The 17400-nt window shown below is 28.9% G+C and overlaps 2 protein-coding genes across 2 annotated transcripts; one reads left to right on the top strand and one right to left on the bottom strand.

Moving 5' to 3' along the window:
• Positions 1-2297: 2297 nt before the first annotated feature.
• Positions 2298-3068, bottom strand: LOC129289110 (ethylene-responsive transcription factor 1-like). The gene has a single exon (XM_054925923.1). The coding sequence runs from the start codon at positions 3066-3068 to the stop codon at positions 2388-2390; it is 681 nt and encodes a 226-aa protein (XP_054781898.1). The 3' UTR covers positions 2298-2387.
• A 6735-nt stretch (positions 3069-9803) lies between these two features.
• LOC129287544 (uncharacterized) lies at positions 9804-12859 on the top strand. Its single transcript, XM_054923744.1, has 4 exons — positions 9804-9853; positions 11121-11247; positions 11349-11421; positions 12384-12859. The coding sequence occupies exons 1-4, from the start codon at positions 9826-9828 to the stop codon at positions 12663-12665; spliced, it is 510 nt and encodes a 169-aa protein (XP_054779719.1). The 5' UTR covers positions 9804-9825; the 3' UTR covers positions 12666-12859.
• The last annotated feature ends 4541 nt before the right edge of the window (positions 12860-17400 follow it).

The raw sequence follows: 17400 nt of genomic DNA, 5'->3' as shown, positions 1-17400 counted from the left end.
GATTCAAGTGTTTGAAATACTCACCATTTATTTGAAAATTCTACATTATAGTCGAATGCTCACCATTTATTTGAAAATTGAGTCAGCCTTATATATAATAATTAATCTAAAAAAATCTCGGTCCCTATTGGCTATTACTTATAGTATTACCACCACATGTAATTCTGCTCATTTATTATTTTTTGTTGCTTGAACGATTTACTTTATATTGAAGTCTTTCTCTAGCTACACGAGAATGTAAGATTGCTAATTTCAAAAGCCAACTTCTGAAAAGATGTTAATTAAATATATGACAATTAAATCAACTTATTATATTTTTAAAACAGAATTATATATCTGAAAGATTTGCCCATTTGGGGATCACATCATTGTTGACCTAATAGAACCAGTAATTTGAGTGAGTCGGACTTATAAATTGACTTTAATTTAAAATTATTATAAAATTAATGGCGTTAAATTTATTAATTATATATATATATATAAAATAATATTTTGATAAATTATTATATTTTTTTTCCTATTATCGGGCTTATAGGGTCAATTAATTTAGATGGTAGCTTGTAAGTAACCTTTTGAGCGCGCACATCAGGAGGAATTTCCCTTGATCTCTGCTTTCACTACCTAAGCTAGTTTCATATGGCTTGAATAATAAATTATTCTCGAACAAAGCTGTTGTCTACATACATCACATTTAAATTGTATATGCTCGATCGTCTATATATTGTTATTATTATTTCTTTGTGTTTTTTTAATTATTGTGTTAATTGAAGAATTATACTGAAGTGTTTTCCAGCTCACGGGCATGTATGACAGTATTTTCTAAAGCTAGCCAACTTCTGAAAATGTTATTCGCTAATTTAATTATTAAATTATACTATATGATAATGATTAGTAATCCTCTATTTCCAAAAGATTTATATTTGGATATCATATCCATGTGCTTGCAATTTGCATGTTAGGCTTGCAGTCAATATAATGCTTGATCAACGAATATATTAAAGAGAATATCAATGAAAGACCTCTAAAATGATTTAATATCAAACAAGAATTTATAACAAGTAAACATTAACAATTGGCAAGTGAAAGTTCAAGTTTTGACAAGCATCCGATTTGTCTAAGTCCTTGTCTAATATTAAATTAATTTTGCAATCCTTCATTCATATTCTTCCTATGTTATCCTCAATAATATTACTTAATTTACTGTTATAACACTTAAAATTTTAATTTTATCATATATACGCAAATGGGTCAAGATGATTGGCCAAATGCTCTCTCTCCCACATCAAAATTGGCAACTATCGTGAGGGAAATAAATTTGCTGACTTTTTAGCCTCTTTCGCACTTAGTTTGGATGTGGGAATGCACTTTGGGCATAGGGCAAACACGTTTATGTAATAATAGATCCTAGTTGGATCTTTCTTCCTTAAAAAAAAAAAAAGATTTAAAAGAACAACTAACAAAATTATAATAAGCGCAATCAAATATATGTTGATTGTTAAGGTAACGTACCAAACTTGACACCTACGGGGCACCTATCTCAACTCAAGTTCTGAAACCCATAAATTGTCAACAGATAATAATTAAAAATATAACTAAATAACTAATTAATACATTTTATTTCACTTTTGATTAAGAAAGTGAAATAACTAATAACTAACAAATAACTAAATAACTAATATTTCTAGACTTAATCATCCGCTATCAGAAAATATTGTAGATATAGGTTATAGATGTATTTATCTTTTGATGTTTCCAACTAAAAAAAAAAATACGGATGAGGATGAAGAATAATCGCAGAAATGAATAACGGTATTTGAAAGAAATGATATTTTTCAAATCAAAGAATATATTTCGTCAAAACATATGAGTTCCGCAGGGGGAAAATATTATTGCTTTTTCTCTTTACTTTTTTTAATACTCAGATTTATTGCAAGATTAGTCTCAAATTAAAACCTCGATAGTGCCCAAAGCCCCTCCTAGTCAACCATTTTCACCCCAATCTTGATTAATAATGAGCTCTTTCTTAGGTGCTCAGTGCAAGCGGTCCAAATTTAATAATAATTATTTTTATATTTTTATTTTATTAGATATAAAATTAAAAATAAAAATAATTTATTGGCCATCACTTATTAAAAAAAAGTATACTAATTAAAAATTTATCTAGACTATCAAAACTGGATTTTAACATCTTCATCTCACCGCAGCAATAAGCATAGAAACTGTATCCGTTAATAGTGCACGGTACTAATAGTGATAGATGAATATTTTTTAGCACTAGACGTTTAAAAGAACAATAAAGCAATGACCAACATGAATGATTTTTTTTGTTTAATTAGGAAGAGAAAAAAATGGAGGAAAAGACCTATGCCATGCCTTTATCAACACAATCATTTCAAGCTTCTAACTTGGTTTCTATTGGTTGCTAACTTATTCAATAGACCAGCCAGGCTCTTCTTCTTACCTGACCCTTGAGATCCATCATCATCCTTCTCTTTCGACCGTGATGAAGGTTCCGGCGAGTGTCGCTGCTTCTGGTGGCCTACCACTCTCGTCGGCTCCGACGGTGGTGGCTCCGACCCAATGAGGTGAGGAAAATTGAGCTTTGCTTTTCTGCCCTTCATCTTGAAAGCAGCTCTATCGTAAGCCAAAGCTGCATCCTCTTCCCTCTCGTAAGTCCCTAACCACGTTCTCGCACCATTCCTTGCCGGATCCCGGATCTCCGCCGCAAACTTTGCCCACGGCCGCCGCCTCACGCCTCTGTAATTCCTCCATCTAGATGGCGCGTTCGCTTCACGTGCCACAGCCTGATCTGCAGCATTGTTAACGTCAGCCCCATCACAACCACCTGGTTTCATGTTGTTTTCATGCCGTTCACTGGAAAACACCGTACCGCTGGAGTTACAACGAACGCCATGTCCCGGTAAAGCAATGACGTCGCCGTTAGGGTTTGAAACAGAGATGGATGTGAAGAAGGCATTATTATTGTTATTCACGAGAGACGCAGAGGAAGGATCGTCGTATTGCTGAAGTAATGGCGATTCAAAAGTAGAATGATTGTTAGGAATCATTTTCAGAAGCAGACAAGTTTGGTGTGAGAGTACAGAAGCACGCTTGAGCTGTGAAAGACGACTTATTTATATGTACGAAGGGATATTGATGGTATTTTTTTTATTTTTTTTTTTATTCTTGTGTCTGTTGTTTCCATGAAACTTCAATTTTAAGGGGTTTTTAAGTTAATTTCCTCACATGTGATTTGTTCAGTCAAACAACTATTATTTGATCGTCATCAGTGCGTATATATAAATGGTTTTTTAATATAAATACACATACATACATATATAGTAGTGGCTTCTTTTGTATGACATTTATTTTTTACATAATAATACTAATAAATAAATAATTTAACTAATTTCATTAATCTCCATAAATTAATTATAGGTTTTACAATTGTGACAGGAGAAAATAGTTTTTTTTTTTGCCAGCAGAATAGTATTTTAACATACTTCCTTCAGTCTAAAATATAAATATTTTTTTTCCTAACTAATCTTGATTCAAAATATAAATTTTCAAAAAAAAACCTTTCATTTAATATTTCATTTGTGAAATAATTTTAAGAGAAGAGAATATATAGGAAGAGTAATATTAAAATAATATCATTAATTAAATTTTATTTTTATCAAAGTACCTTATATTGTGGATGGGACTTGCAAAAGTATTTATAATTTGAGATGAATAAATTATTTAGACTTTTGCTTTCTTATTATTTATAAATCAATCATGTCACCAAATTTTATCAAAAGTTTTTTCTTTTATACTCATAAAATGTTGTTGAGATAAAATAAATTATTAAGTTTTTAGATAGAGTTAATGAATTTTAAATTTCTCTTTAATAAAACAAGATAAAAGTGACTTATAACTAGAATTTAAAAAAAAAATAGTTTGAAATTTGTGTCAATTACCATACAGAAAATTTGTTTCTCAGTAAATCTCAAGCCATTTGATATGGAAACATTTGTCTGGGATTGTGTACATGACATGAAAAACGATGCTAGTTAATTGGTGTAAGAACAAGATACGTGATCTCTTGGAAAAACACAAAAAGTTTAATTAGCAATCAACTTACAAGCCACACTTCACTGTGATCATGCTTTTGTTTAAGATTAAAAAATAAATATTTTTTTGATAGTTTAAAAATTTTACAAAAAAATATTTAGGCTGTAGAAATTTTATAAAAAGCACATACAATTTCATGTTTGTTTACAATGATAAAAAGTGATTATTATTTAATTTGTTTAATATTTTATGATATTTTTGTGGACCTCTATTTATAAAAAATAATTTATTATTTATTTGTTTATTTTAAAATATTATGATATATTCATGCATCTCCTCCACATTTTTATGACATTTTTACTTATCTATCACATCAAACTATTTTCAGAAACTATTTAAAAATATGTTTTTTAAAAAAAATTAAGACTACTTTCATAAATTTAAACAAATCTCATAAATTTTCATATAATAGACTTAAAAAAAAAGTTGTGTTTATTAAAGAAAATTAAAGAAACGACGCAAATTAGGAAAGATCTCTTTTAACGTCTGTCTTCATAGTTATTATTTAATTTTGTGTGTGTGTTTAACATATCAAACGATTCCTGTATCTGATACCTTTATGCATCAAACCAAGATTTTGCTCTAGAAATTCCAATATTATATTTAACCCCATTTTTTTTGTCTGTCTATTTTTTAACAGGAAACTTAAAATTTTATCTTTTTGTTTTTTAGGGAACCACATGGTACCACGTGAAGGGGACAATCTTAATAATGACATTAAATATGATTATTTATGAGAAATATTCCAACACTCGAAGACTTACGGAGGACTATATATTTGTATATCAATAATCATTTCCGATCTAGTGAAAAAGACTAATTCTTCATAAATGAATCTTATAAATTGAATTTAAAATAGTAACTCAGACAATTACAAATTCAGATATTTAATCATGCATCAATAAGATATGCATAACTGTCTAAATTGATGTTTTGATCTCATTTAAAAAAAATATCTGGAATCCAATTATTAACAATTTAATCTTTGAAAACTTAAATGTCATTCTTTATTTATTTATTTATTCATTTTTTTGTGGATGAAAAGAACCACTCAGTGTCCTTTTTTTTTTGCCAAAAAAAGAGCCCATTTTATTAATCACAAAAAATAATACACACACCACTAGCTAAAGCCAAAAAACACTCCAAAAAAACTAAGATACAACCTACCACACAAAACTCACTGAAAAAAAAAAAACAAACAAAACAGCAAAAAAAAAACACAAAGCAAAAACAATTAACCAATTCCAACTTTGTTCTAGTCATCACAAGAACAATCAAAAGTAGAAATTCTTGCAGTCCTTAAATCAACAATCAGAAGACCAAATAAAAAAGATGATGCATCTAACAGGATACATCCTCTTACAACCTATGACTGCCAACAAGTTAGTAGTTTTATTGCCTTGGTGAGCCACCAAAGAAAAAGAAACATCCTTACATGAATCTCGAGCAACTTGAATATCCTGCAATAAATTAATATAATGCCAATCATAATCACCTGAAATCTTACCCATAAGAATCCAAAAAAGCACCTCACCATCTATCTCTATGACCACTTTTTTATCAGTAAAAGAAATATCAATTTTTAACCCTTCTAAAACTGCTAAACATTTTATTAAATTTTATGACACTCAGTGTCAATTAAAACAACCATTTTACCAACTTATAAATTGGTGAGTGGTAAGAGATTTTATTACTTAAAAGAATATTTAAATATTTAAATTCTAACTCTCATATATGTAATAATTTAATTAGAATAAGTCTATCCTTTTTTCTTCAATGCCTTAGCAGAGATTTGACACAACTATCAACAAAGTATACCCCTACGTGGTCCAGACGTTCCACAATTAGAAACTTTTAGGAGCCTACTTTACTTTTTTTATTATGAGAGAAACTTCTATATGCCTCCTTAAAAACTATAAATTTTAAGAAGTATTTATTATATTTTTTTTAAATTACCCTTATAAAATAATGTTTATTTTCATGAAATAATTCTGCTTCATTAATTATAAAAATAATTTAGTTTAAGTTTTTTTATTTTAAACAAATATTATACTTAATCAACTTTCTTAAACTGTGTGAATTGGTTTTTTCCCTAAATTTGAAAGTTGATAAAGTATAAGAGAGCAAGGATTATTGTCATGAGCGTAGGATTATCTTAAAGATATTGTAAGTGGTAACCAAACTCATTTAAATTCGATTGAATCCTTAATTAAAATTTTAAGATATTATATCGAACTAATTGACTAAACTGGATGAACTAATTGACTCATATCGAACTCTTTCCAATCTAAAATATAGTATAATTATGTAATATGCATCACTGCATTACACGTATTAAAAAGACTAATTTTTTTTTATAAATCTCATAAAAAGTTGATTTTTTTTCAATTTTTTCGTTGATTCATAACTAATATCCACAATTTTCGTGCATTTTGTCTCATCTGTATACATACTCAACATAGGGGCAAAAAATGAAAATTGTTTTTTAAAGTTACAAATATGTCCTATATTTTGAAACCAATCGTAGCTTATAAAAACATGTTCTATAATATGAAGATGAGGAGTAATTGAATACAATATTCAAACGTTTTAAAGGCTTGTAAGAATATATCTAGTATGAATCATATAGTTGTATTTTCATCATTAATTTGAAAATTGCAGTCTTATGAAAACTGAATCGAAGCATCCGGTTCAACTATTGAACTGGAAACTAGTCCCAAGTCCAGTCCAATCATAACAAGAAACCAATAGTTTTTAAAAATTAGTTAAGAAAATATAATATTTAAAATATATCAATCTATTCATAACTAATTAGACCGTAGTCTAACTATTAAATATCATGAACCAGTGTCTAGACCGATTTAAATAGCCAATCTAGCTTTCTTAACTTTATTTTCAATCGGCCTCATAATAATTATTAATCTTAAACGAATCTCGGTCCTTCTTGGCTATTAATTTAACGCCACATGTAAATTCCACTTGTTTATTGTTATTTGTTGGTTGAACGATTATAAATTGAAGTCTTCATTGTCTAGCTACACGTGGATGTAAGATTGCTTCTTTGTAAAGACAACTTCTGAAAAGGTGTTCCAAGTTTAATTAAATATATTATAATTAATCAACATATTATATTTTTAAAACAGGATGATATATATCTGAGATTTGCCCTTTTGGGAGTCACATGATGTTGTTGGCCGTAATCAATGTTTAGATCAATCAAATATGTTATGGTATTATTCATTTAGAGTAATATCAAATATGGAATAATATTCTTTCCTTATTTATAGCAATTAAACTTATTTTAATTATTGACGCATTCTCCTTGTTTTCAAATTTATACAACCTTTCTTCAAACTCAGGTTTGGTGCTACACACACACACAGAGACAGAACTCTCTTTTATTTTTGGAATCTAAAGTTTATGTAACTCTTTGTTTTGGCATTTCCTCCATCTTCCTCTCTTCTCTCTCTCTCTCTCTATCACACATTTACACCTCTAGAAATTTAGTGTGAAATGAAATATGATGATTATTAATGGAATCAAGTGAAGTAGAATTCAAGGTTCCATTATTTGGTCTCATAAATTATTATAAAATTAATGGATTTAAATATATATATATATATATATATTTCTATTATTAGGCTTTTGGGTCAATTAATTTAGATGGTGCCTTTTGAGTAACTTGATACATAATTAAGATATTTATCAAACAATAAATCAAATAAAATAATAAATCAAATACAATGGTCGAAATCAGAAAAATTCTCTCAAATAGGTATGGCGATTATCATTAGCTATTCCACTCTATTTCATTCCATCCTTAAAAATAAAAAGAAAATCCCAAACACTATCCAAGAAATATTGAGAATGGAAGGTAGACATTATCAAACGTGGCAAAAGTTTTTAAATTAGATTTTTCCTTTTCAATATATATACGTAATTTTATCCTTCCATTTTTTGGGATTATATTTTAATTTTTGTGTGAGAGATAGAGAGACACAAGGTGTGTTACTTTTAACTCGAAAAACGATAATAATAATTATTGTTATAAAAGAGAAATTGAGGCTGTATTTGTGAACATGGGGTTTTAACTAATTTTAAATGCTAGCCTCACAGATAGATATTAGATAGATGTATTTTAGCCAAATACATATTCAGGCCTTGTAGAAACTTTATTTTGGGCTTTGTAAACTTCAAATGGGCTTACCCCAATAACATTTTAGGCCCAAACACTTAACGCTGCATTACTGATGTATGTTATCTTCCCACCTCAGCTGATAATTCTGGTTCTGACTACATAATACAAAATAAGCCACTCTAAATCCAAAAGTTGAAAATGTACATTCAGTGTCGAAATATTCATCTTCTATGAATTCAATTTTTTGTATACTTTTGGAGACTCATGGGAAATTTTGGTGGTTAAGTCCCTTGTAGAAAAGTACAAAATAGTTTCGTTTTTTTCAAAACAAAAAAAAAAGAACAAGAATACCAAAAATGTCATGCTAAGAAATTACAAAATCAATATGTATCAAAGCGTAGAAGTTTCTACTGCCGAAGGACGGATTGTCAAAAAACATGATATTTCAATGTTCTCATGAAATGCTTAGTGGGCGAGCCAGTCATCATATTTATATTAGTTAGAGGTGGGGGAAAATGAGTGGGCTGAACCCTTATAGACCCAGTTCTTAAGAGCTTAGGCCTTTTAGCTTAGTTTTTAAAAAAATGGTTAATTTTTAAAACTCAGCCCTTATTTGAATGATTGAGAGCTGGGCTTGTAAACCCATTTTATTTTTTCAAAATAAAAAGTTCAATAAAATAAATAAATACAAATGCAAATATAAAATCTTGATCAAGTTTTAAAATGAAGATAAAAATTTTCAATCTAAATCAACCTTATCACATTTGATAAATACATAAATTTATATATCATAAAGTATAACATTAATCAAAACCAAGAAATAGATTTTACAAAGTAATCGTTTTTAAGAATTTAATAAAACATCTATCAATATCATGTTAAAATAAATGGCAAAAAGAATAGGCATCAATTATTTTGACAACATAATACTTAAAAAATATCAACCTTTTGGGAAACATAGCCTATCAAGGCTAGGCCTAAAAGCCTAATTTTTAAAAAAACTATCAATTTTTTAAGCCTGAATTTAAATAGAGTCTCTAAACCCAATTCTCCAAGCTTGACTCTTATTCCCGACTCTAATATTAACTTCATTGCAAACAATATTAAGTATGATTGTTCAATCTCACATAACAAGTTTTCTAATCTTCTTGATAGTATATGGGAAAACTCATCTTGGATGGACATGAGAGCGTTGAGTGAATCAAATTAAACATTGATATTTCTAAAATTATCATTCCAACAAAAAATAAGATCTGGGACTCGTTAAATATAATTTTTTGGACAAACAGAACATCTTTAAGGACAATAAACTTGTTCATATACCTCAGCCTTTAGAATTGTTGTTTGGTGATAAGTGGGGTCCTCACTCAGGCATTACATAATCAATCCATGTATGGTATGGATCCCTTGGAGAGAAATTAAAGTTTTGATGCGTTAGCCACGATGGTGATTGAGTAAGATATCAGTAAAGCATCAATGTGTCTGCGCTTGTTTGCCTTTAATTTCCTTCAAAATCAAAATCTTGGGCTCCCTCTTCCTTATTTCTCACAAAAGTCCACTGTTCGTGTCTCATCATGGGTCAAGTCTTGGACAGGTTACAGGGTAAGGCATGCATAGTCTATCTTCTCTTCTCTGTTCTTATTTAGTTAATTAATTTCTTGTTTCATTTCAAGTCTTTCACTGATGTTGGTCATGCTGGTTCATTGATTAATCCTCAAGCGCTATTTATTTTTCTTCTCTTTTCTTTGAATCTTCTCAATTTCTCTTCCTATATATGATTGCTGTTAATTACTTCTCTGTTTGCGTGGATCGTCTTTTTATTCTGAGATATATATCAGGATCAAATTAATGGAATTAATGATAATTAAACTGTTAAAATGAAGACTCCAAATGTTGAAGCAAGTGTTATATATAATATTTATAATTGTATATGTTTACTTATATATGTTGTTTTTTTTCTCTCTTGATTGCTTTTATATATATATATATATATATATATATTAATGTATTGAAGTCATAGACAATAACCATTCATGTATGTCATTAAAAATTTGAACTATCTATTATTAATTTAAACAGTTTTGTTAAAATATTTATAAAGTCAAATATTATTGGCAATAAATTTTTATTTTTTTTATTCCCATTTGGGTTTAACAATAATAAAGATTAGTCGGTAAAATATTAAATAGCTAGATTATATTCAATTCTGTTATTGCATTTTTCCTTTCCTGCATGATAGATTAATCTCAAGTATTGACTAGAAAGCAGCAGAAACTTATAAGTGATCAAATAATCAATTTTGATAAAATTAGCTTCAGCTGAAAATTAATCTGAGTTGAATTTTAAACTCATATATGGGTCATCACGTATCCTTTTCCGGGATTTATTTTAGTGTTATGAAAGAGAAAGCGAAAGAATCAGAAATTCAACAATTCCAATATTCACTGCCTGAGATTAGTTTGATTAATTGAACATAATTAAGCCAACTAATAACATATCAAATTAAGACTCTTAGTAATTAAGAACGTCTGTTTGTTTGCTAGAAACGATGGGAATTGAAAGGATTAAAATAAATAAAAGCAAACACAAAATGATCAAAATATATGGGAGATAGGTGGTAAAGGTTACGTAATTTAGTTCATAAAATTAAAAATTTTGATTCATGAAATTCGCAAAGAATGTGATGATTCCATATTTACATTTTGTAGTGTATTGTATGTAATCTATTCTTACCATGAAGGGGAGGATAATTTAATTCATTTTTTATTTCTTCAATATATTTCATTTTCATATTTTCTATCAACCAAACAAAGCGCTCTAAAGTTGTGATAAGCATGATACAATAATGGTCTTGATTATTGTTACACAGATAAGAAGTGGAGGCAAGGCAAAATAAGGAAGATAACAGATAAAGCATTTGAAAGTCTTAAGAATGAAGAAGAAAAGGCTCAATTGACATTTGAAGATCTCTATATTGCTGTTTTACTGGTTTACAAGTAATTATTAGAAGTGATATATCTCTTTAATTAGCATTAACCAAGTTTAGGCTTAGTTAGCTCTCACAATTTTGTGTTTTTATGTGTTTTAAATGTTGCAGTGATCTCAATAAGCATTTGCCTGGTCCGCACTTTGATCCTCCCTCGAAAGACAGAGTCAAGCAAGTCATGAAGGTACTTAACGACGTGCTGTTTTCATTTTAAATCCTAATTACTCTCTTTCTCTGCACGGTTTTGACTGGTCTTGTAATTTTTTTTTTTAAATCCTAGTTACTCTCCGCTGTCTAGCAATTATTGGTAGCACAATGAATGACATCATAATCTTGAACAAAAAATTCTACAAGTTTGAGTATTAATTAAATATTGTGAGGATGTTCAAGTATGAGTAAACATGAACTAATGTCGGAAGTTTTATATTAAATAAAATTAAAGTTAATAACTAATATATAATAATATGAAGAATATTGTCATGAATCTCACATTAGAGAATGCAAAATAAGTGAAATGTATAAATTTAAAGGACTAATTTTTTGAAAGGAGCTCTTTTTTTAACTTGTGCTTATAACAATGTTGCTTTCATTATTGAGAAGAGAGGTCATTGTTGGGCATCATTGTCCCCATAAGCTTTGAGTGATTTTAAAGATTTGTGGTCTTTTAGCATAAATAACTTTTGGTTTTGGTCATTTAGTGTAATTTTCTCAAAAAGCTTTCATTTTTATACATGGCTAGATTTTATTCCATGTGTTTGATATATCAAGTTCTTCAATAATTAAACTGAGTCAATGAATTATAATGAATGGATTGTTTCAAGTTTAAAAAAAAAATCATAGAAACTATATTATGGAACTAAGTTTTGAATTAACAAAGTTTGAAAATTGAATAGATAATTAAAAAAAATGGAGATTAAAAATTATATATACTTCTTCCAATAACTTCTGATTATAGTTCTTGAGCATCTTTTCCCCCATAAACTTTGAGTAATTTCAAAGACTTGTGGTCTTTTAGTATAAATAACACTTGGTTTTGGTCATTTAGCATAAGTTTTCCCAAGAATTTTTTTTAATAAATACATCATCATGGTAATTTTCTTTGATTAAAAACTTCAATTTGCATATCACATAATTACGAACTTGCAGGAATGTGATGTGAATCCTGATGGGAAAATAGACCGTGACGAGTTTTATGAGTTCATAAAAAGAATGACAGGAGACACATTCACAATAATAAGCCAAGGGATGATTGTGACTTTGGTTGTGGCTCCAATGTTGGCGTTTGCAGCAATGAGGGCCATTGAAGGCGTCCCTGGTGTGGTTGGCAAAGTCGCAAGAAAGCTTCCAAAATCAGTTTACGTGTCGCTTATCACTATTGCTCTCGTGGCGCTCTGTAATTGGATGCAAAGGATTTCTTATCACAGCTAGTCTTGCCTGCAACTAATATTCTGTGTTTCTACATTAAAAAAAAAAAAGTTTCAAATGTAAAGATAAATTTAAAAAGAAAAAATAATAATAAAATCTCTTCAAATTATGTAAATGATATTTCAGTCCCTCAAAATGTCATAATACTAATGAAATCTCTAGGAACTTTTGTGTTATTAAAGAATTAATGTACATGATCAAATTATCCTTAGTTTAGAATTTTAAATGCAAATTTACGAATTACTATTGTATTCTTGAGATTTTAAGAATAAAAATTGTGAATATCTTAGAATAAAACTTGTGAATAGTAATTGATATTTGCAATACTTGAGAAATATCATGATTTTAAATACAAATTTACAAATTACTGTTGAATTCTTGTAATTTCAAGAAGAAAAGTTGTGAATTTTAAAATAAAAATTGTAAATGTTAATTGATATTTGAATTAAAGATAATTTAATTATTTATATTAATTCTTTAATGACAGAAAATTTACTAAAAGTTTTATTGGTATTATAACATTTTAAAAGATTAAAATATTATTTACATAATTTAAAAAGATTTCCTTATTATTTTTTCATTTAAAAATGCATGCAAATTAAAAGAGAGAAATTCGACTGACTGTATTGTGTTTAGCACAAAAGCTAGTCCTCACAGTCTAGTTGTAATAATAATAATAATAATAATAATAATAATAATAACAACCTTGATCCTAAAGGCTTAATTCTATAGGCTCACGCACCTCGAATTGATGGGGTTTCTCAAGTCCAATGTTTGTTGACAGAGAGCAAAGCCAGGTTTGGAAACCCACAATTCCTTTTTTTTTCTATTTTAATTTTTAATTATGCTAATATGCAATTTAACATACTTGTGATTTTCATATATTAATTAAAAATTAAAATAATCAAGCAATTTAACCATATTATTTTGCAATATCAACAGAATTGACATATTTAATGAGCTTACAAGCTAGCTTGAGCTTGACCTTATTTTTAATGGGCTTAGAACATCTAAGCCTTCAAGCTTTTTAAATTTTTATGCACAAGACCCCAGTTTTCTAAGCTTGTTTTTTAAAAATATAGCGCCTAAAGAGATCTGAGAGGCTTGACTCTCAAGATATGTTTGAGAGTATACTTCCTCCATTTAAAAATATAAAATATTTTTAATTAAATTTTATTTTTAATAAAATAATTACCTACTTTTTAATTAATTTTATTTTTTTATATTTATTCTTATTAAACACCCTATAATAAATATAAAATCATTATCAATAGAAGCACTTTTGAAAAAAAAAAAGCAATGATTATATTTAAAAAGATTAAAAATGTCTTACATTTTTTAATATTTAACTACTCAAAAAATGCCTTACATTTTTAACGGAGAGAGTATATTAAAAAATGATCATTAATAAAATGAAATGAGATAGAATGGAATGGAATGAAAAATTTTAATTATTTAAGAGTTTTATCAAAAGAATATGTGTTAAAAGTCAAAAATATTAAAAAAATAATTGGTGGGATCCAGTTAAATATTTTATAATAAAGTATTAAAAAATTTAAAATGAACCCCATTAATAAAGAAAATAAATGAAAAAATGGCACGGTAATAAATTTGAAAATCTTAGTAATTGATAGATAAAATTGATCATAAATTGAGTTTAGGGTCATTTTTGATTTTTTATATACACTTCAAAGATAAAATTAACCCTTAACCTATTAAAAAAATAATATAGGACCCACAAGCCATATGTTATAATAAACAAACATTAAAAAATTCATATGTGAGACCCACATAACAATAAGTTAACATTAGGATAACAGAGCAATTATTTTTTAAAATTGAGGGATATAAAATGACCTATAATTAAATTTAAGATTATTTGTAATCCTTCATATGCACTTCAAAAATATTTTTGACCCCTTAACTCAAAGAATGAATAGTTTTATTTAATCATTATCATTATTCAAGAATTATTATAAAATTAATAAATTTATATTAAATATAATTATGTTATTGATATTATGACATCCTATCCTCAACTCTCGAACAGGAGTTAAAAAAATGGGTTTAAAATAATTAAAGATGACTCGAAAGGTGATTCTAAATCATTTTATATTCTTTTAAAAAATTCTCTTAAACAATAGTATAAACTTTTAATTATTTCACCCCATTTTATTACAAAAGGAAAAAAAAAAAAAAAAAAAAACTCGCAAACACTATGTTATTGGCCGGCTTTAAACGTGACCCACTAAGTCTGAATTTGTTTTGACATAGATGCTCGTATCAAGCAGTAGCTCAGGGTAAAGATGGAACCTAACAAAAAGACACCCCTGCTCCATTCTATTTAATTTATTGTGCTTTTGGATTTAAACCATTTTTTATTTATATTTTTTCCCATTGATTTGTCCGATCATTGCGGATCGATGCAATGGGTGGCTTGGCGGAGACGAGACGAGTTTAGATATCTCCAGTTTACAAATTTGGGTCCTTTCGTTCAAGGAACCGATAAATTTTTCTTTTGAAAATATGTACAAATTTGTGATGTGACGGTTCTCCCAATTATAGATCGATTTCACATGATCAGACTGTAAAATATCAGTAAGCCTTGGGTCCTCTTTCTCAGAACCTTCAACTTTTGACCTTATCTTCAACCCTCCAAACCCGAGTTTTTTCGTCATGGGGCAAGTCTTGGGCAGGCTTCAGGGTACTTGCTTATCTTCTCAATTCGATTCTTCTTTTTAATCTTTTTGGTTTCGTTTGAAGTCTTTTACAACCACTCTCCCAGACTCAGGGATTCGTGAAGTGTTTTTTTTTTTTTTTTTCTCTTTGGATTTTCTCTTTGTTGATTGCTGTTACTCCTATTTGCCGTGGATTCTCCTTCGGTTCTGAGATTTCAGGATCATTGACGGAAGAATAAATGGTTGAAATGAAGTCCTGAAAATTTTTTAATATATAAATAAATGCCTTGGATGTGTAAAGACATGTTAGTGCTTATTAATTACCTGATTCTTGAAGTTTTGTCAGTCCTCTGTTTTGTTCTGCTAATTTATGGTAACTTTCTTTGTGCTGATTGATTAGAAATTACAGATTCAGTTCTGTTTTTGTATTTTTCCTTTTTCTGCATGATGGGTTATGTGCCATAGGGTGTTTAGTATGGAATATTCTGAAGTATTGACTGCAAAGCAACAGAAAGTTACTTTAATCAGAGAACCAAGTTTTATAATTAGTTTCTGCTGAAAATTAATCTGGAGTTTATTTTTAAACTTGCATGTCACATATCCTTTTCCAGCATTTATTTACTGATATAAAAGAGAGAACAAGAGAACCAAACACTGGTTTCATAAGCTATACCATCATTTGATCATTGCACTCCTAATATTCTTTTTCTATTTTAAGTCGAAGATGCTTTACTTTGAAAAAGTTGTGATATGTAATGCCCATGGTTTTGTGACTATGTTGACACTTTACTCAGGTAAGGAGTGGAGGCACAGACAAATAAGGAAGATAACGGATCGAGTTTTTGAACGTCTCATGAATCAAGCAGAAAAGGCTCATTTGACATTTGAAGATCTGTATATTGCTGTTTTACTTGTTTACAAGTAAGACATTTTCGTAATTTTCTTTAGCACTGTTCATGTATCAGATGGCCATACACAAAGTTAACTGAAAAAATGAATACTAACATTAATGAAAAAGAGAGGAAAACACTGATCCACCAGACAAAGAACTGTGCTTATCTAGATGCCCTTTTTATAGACAGGGGCTAGCCCACTAACAACTTTACCAATTGGCTAAGCTTGGCCAAGAGCGAGTCTAATCAAATTATAGCATCTAATCACTTGGGCTACTTAGGAAATTAGACTAATTAACTAATTGTTCTCTCAACAAGTATTCTAGTTTAGTTGACAAAATTCTGTAATACCTTCTAAAGTTGAGCTGTTTGTATGTTGTAGTGATCTCAATAAGTATTTGCCTGGTCCACATTTTGATCCTCCATCAAAAGACAAAGTCAGAGAAGTCATTCAGGTACATTTTCTGTGTGATGCTGCGACAAAACTGTGAGGTATTTTAATTTACATATATGAAAGCACTGCCAAGTGGTACTGGATCTATGTGGGGGCCTGGTACTCTGTTTTTCAGCCATCTAATGCTCTGTATGTGTTTAAAAAAATTTCATGACAGGGTGATCCATCTGCTTCGCTCCCAACTTTGACTCCTTCTCTTCACCCTTTCACTTTCAATTTCGCTAAGGTCACCTGAAAGTATCAGTAATTTTATTAAAATGAGTAAAAAAAAAAGGAAAAATAAAAAGGAATGTCAGGTGTACAATTTAAATAGCGCTGATATCTTAGAAGTTTCAGTTGTATTCTTCTGGGCACCTTTTTTCCTTTTTGATAGGAAATTTGAGATCCAGAATCTTGGGGTGGGGATAATTTGGTTAAGCATTGTGTGTCTGAGACTGGAGGCACATGTTAGCACATACTGTTTCATGATCTTCTCATGACCTAAAAGCATGATGAATATTGTATATAAGATTTTGAATCATTATAGCTTAAGTTTTAGATTGTAGTCCCAAAAATCCAGTTGAGGATGACAAATTTGGGGAACTTTACCGTCATTCACAGGTATAATTACATATTCTTTAGTCAACCAGAGCCAGTGATGATATTGTACTTTTGATGACTGAACTTATTCATCTCTTTGGCCTTTTAAGTTAGGTAATTACCTTGTAAGGATT

This window comes from Prosopis cineraria, unplaced genomic scaffold (genome assembly GCF_029017545.1).
Source record: "Prosopis cineraria cultivar Desert tree isolate PC_DT_omini unplaced genomic scaffold, ASM2901754v1 PC12, whole genome shotgun sequence".
NCBI lineage: Eukaryota > Viridiplantae > Streptophyta > Magnoliopsida > Fabales > Fabaceae > Prosopis > Prosopis cineraria.
This window is presented reverse-complemented; position numbering and strand designations above follow the sequence as displayed.